Source organism: Penaeus japonicus, unplaced genomic scaffold, assembly GCF_977035675.1.
Source record: "Penaeus japonicus unplaced genomic scaffold, GWHDUDI00000001_assembly GWHDUDI00000005, whole genome shotgun sequence".
Taxonomy (NCBI): domain Eukaryota; kingdom Metazoa; phylum Arthropoda; class Malacostraca; order Decapoda; family Penaeidae; genus Penaeus; species Penaeus japonicus.
Window position 1 is genome coordinate 18,705,207 of NW_028234407.1, and position 2,500 is coordinate 18,707,706.

At 46.4% G+C, this 2,500-nt stretch overlaps 1 protein-coding gene across 2 annotated transcripts in view; it reads left to right on the top strand.

Annotated features, from left to right (window-relative positions):
• Nucleotides 1–2,500, top strand: part of LOC122266188 (cytoplasmic aconitate hydratase) — a 53,014-nt gene that overhangs the window by 30,530 nt on the left and 19,984 nt on the right. For both annotated transcript variants that reach the window (XM_086537091.1, XM_043035804.2), the window contains 3 exons: nucleotides 79–250; nucleotides 365–465; nucleotides 559–675. In XM_086537091.1, the coding sequence (XP_086393217.1) occupies nucleotides 79–250; nucleotides 365–465; nucleotides 559–675 (390 nt within the window). The remainder of the gene's footprint in view (nucleotides 1–78; nucleotides 251–364; nucleotides 466–558; nucleotides 676–2,500) is intronic.

The window sequence follows — 2,500 nt, forward strand, 5'->3', positions numbered from 1 at the left end:
CGCGTCATATCTCTACGTAATATATAACATAAAACATAAAAACAAATCTTGAACTACCCATATTGCCCCTTGTTTCAGCATTTGAGGCAAGTTGGTGTTGTAGGGAAATTCGTGGAGTTCTACGGGCCGGGTGTGCAGCAGCTGTCTCTGGCTGACCGCGCCACCATCTCCAACATGTGCCCGGAATACGGGGCAACGATTGGGTTCTTCCCAGTGGACACTACGACAATTGCTTATCTTAGACAGAGCAGTGAGTACAAGGGGTAAAACTGTAAAGACAGCATTATCTGGATTTCATAATTTGGGGAACACCTGTAAAGACAACCTGAACATGAATATTAATTAATGTTTCTCATAATTTCAGACCGCGATGAATCCAAGATCGCACAAATTGAAACATACCTCAAAGCTGTCCGAATGTTCCGAGACTTTTCGGACGCCTCTCAGGATCCCGTCTTCAGTGAGGTGAGATAACTAACTAAACCTCGGCCGAAGTTGATATTGTTATTTGGACGAATATAGCTATTTACATTTAAATGATTCTTTGATTATAAACAGAAAGTGGAGCTGGACCTGGCAGATGTTGTACCCTCGGTGTCTGGCCCCAAACGACCTCACGACAGAGTAGCGGTCTCGGCCATGCGGGAAGACTTCCTACAGTGCCTCGGAAATAAGGTAAGGAATGCGACTTATATTCACACCACTAAAAAGGCTTGGACAACTACGGATGTTACACAGAATAGACCACGCTAAATACACCAGCTTTCAATTAATATACAACATATCAGAGTTCAAGCGGTAGACTCATCAAGAAACGACAAAATACTAGAGTCGACGAACAGGCACAAGTCACCTGGATGAATCTCACCCGGTGATGGGCGATGTGACAGCACCACCGCTGTGAGATACATCCGAGCAGGAGTGCTGGTTAATTGATCTTAAATACACGGCAAGCAGTTCAATGCAGACGGCGCATAAAAATGCACATGTTCGTTTCCACTGTAAAGGCAATGTTTAAAACAGTGTTAACTGTCAGAAAATTATGGCCATCCTTATGCTAGCTGAAAAAAACATGCATCTAGTTGTTTGTGGCTGGTGCAGCTGGATGAGTGTTGGATCTAGTCATGACCTAAAAACATGCACCAGATCCACACTCCCCAGCTGTACACAGCCGGATCGGCTGCATGAATTGAGTATGTAAATAATTGTGCGAGTGTGACCATACAACAAAGGATGGACGCCCTACGGGCAGGGTAATCGCACCCTTCACTATTAATAGTGCACCTCACTCAGGTCACGTACCCAGCTGCTGCCCGCGTCAGGTCATACCACAGGAAACTATTTTTACTTACTTTCCGCCTCTCTGATTCGCCGACGACATACTGACGTTAACAATATTGTTGCTTTATGCGATTTATAAATATTTGGATGGGTATGCGTGTTATGTCGATTATTCAAGAAATATATCAAACGCTAATGAAATGTGAAAAATCTCGAAGGATGGAGGACGACCTAGGTTCAGGTAACTAGCACTGTGATAAGAACCCAAAAAACCTACCACAGTGTCAGTTCCTAAACTCTAGTCGACCATCGTAACTTTGCTGATTTGTGGTTCCTGGGTCGACGGCTGCTTTCCGCGAACATCCAATGCAGACATGGATGAATCTTTCCCGGTGACGTCAGTGATTCAGCGTCTGACCGAGTAAGATCCACCCAAATCCGATTTGAAGTTAATGTACAGCCAGGCAGACAGCTACAGGTAAAGAAGAGAGGACGCGGATGAATCTTTCCCGGTGGCGCCAGAGCAATCATCGTCGGCCGGGAAGGATACACCCGTTTACACTCCGTAAACAATAGAATATCCTTGGGTGTAACGTCGAAGCCAGGGTCTCTCCGGTGAGTCGTGCTGCCCCACCATAGCTGAATCTCATGGTGCTAGGAACATGCACGCCCTCGCCACTCACGAGAACCAGCCACGGGCGACCACTCTGGGATGTATACGCCGACCCTCGTATGTCTTGTCTCATGTTCGGAAGCGGCGACTAATTCCTTGCGACCATCTAGGTAACTTCAACTGTGATATGGTTTGTAAATCACACGCACAGTTAAAGTTCCTAGACGGGACGCGAGCGTTTATGCAAATGGCATGGATACACTTCATGCTGATGAATATCAGATCCCGGGGGTGAGTAAGGCTGTAATTACCAGGCCAAAACCTATTTGACCTGACCTCACTTGACCTGAGTCCCATCATACCCATATCGAAGATGACCTGACGCACCGTCCCCCGCTGAGACGTCTCCTCACACAATTCCATCCCCAGCGACCCACCATACTGACGTTCAAACATCTACCAAAATAATGCTAATTGACGTCGGCATGAATATCACATGAAATACATTTTTACAAAACCCAGTACACCCCGGAGCTTCGTAGGAGAATCGGACGCGATACCCTGCCTTGCTGATCTAGCTTTATGATCAATGGCACTCGCTCATAC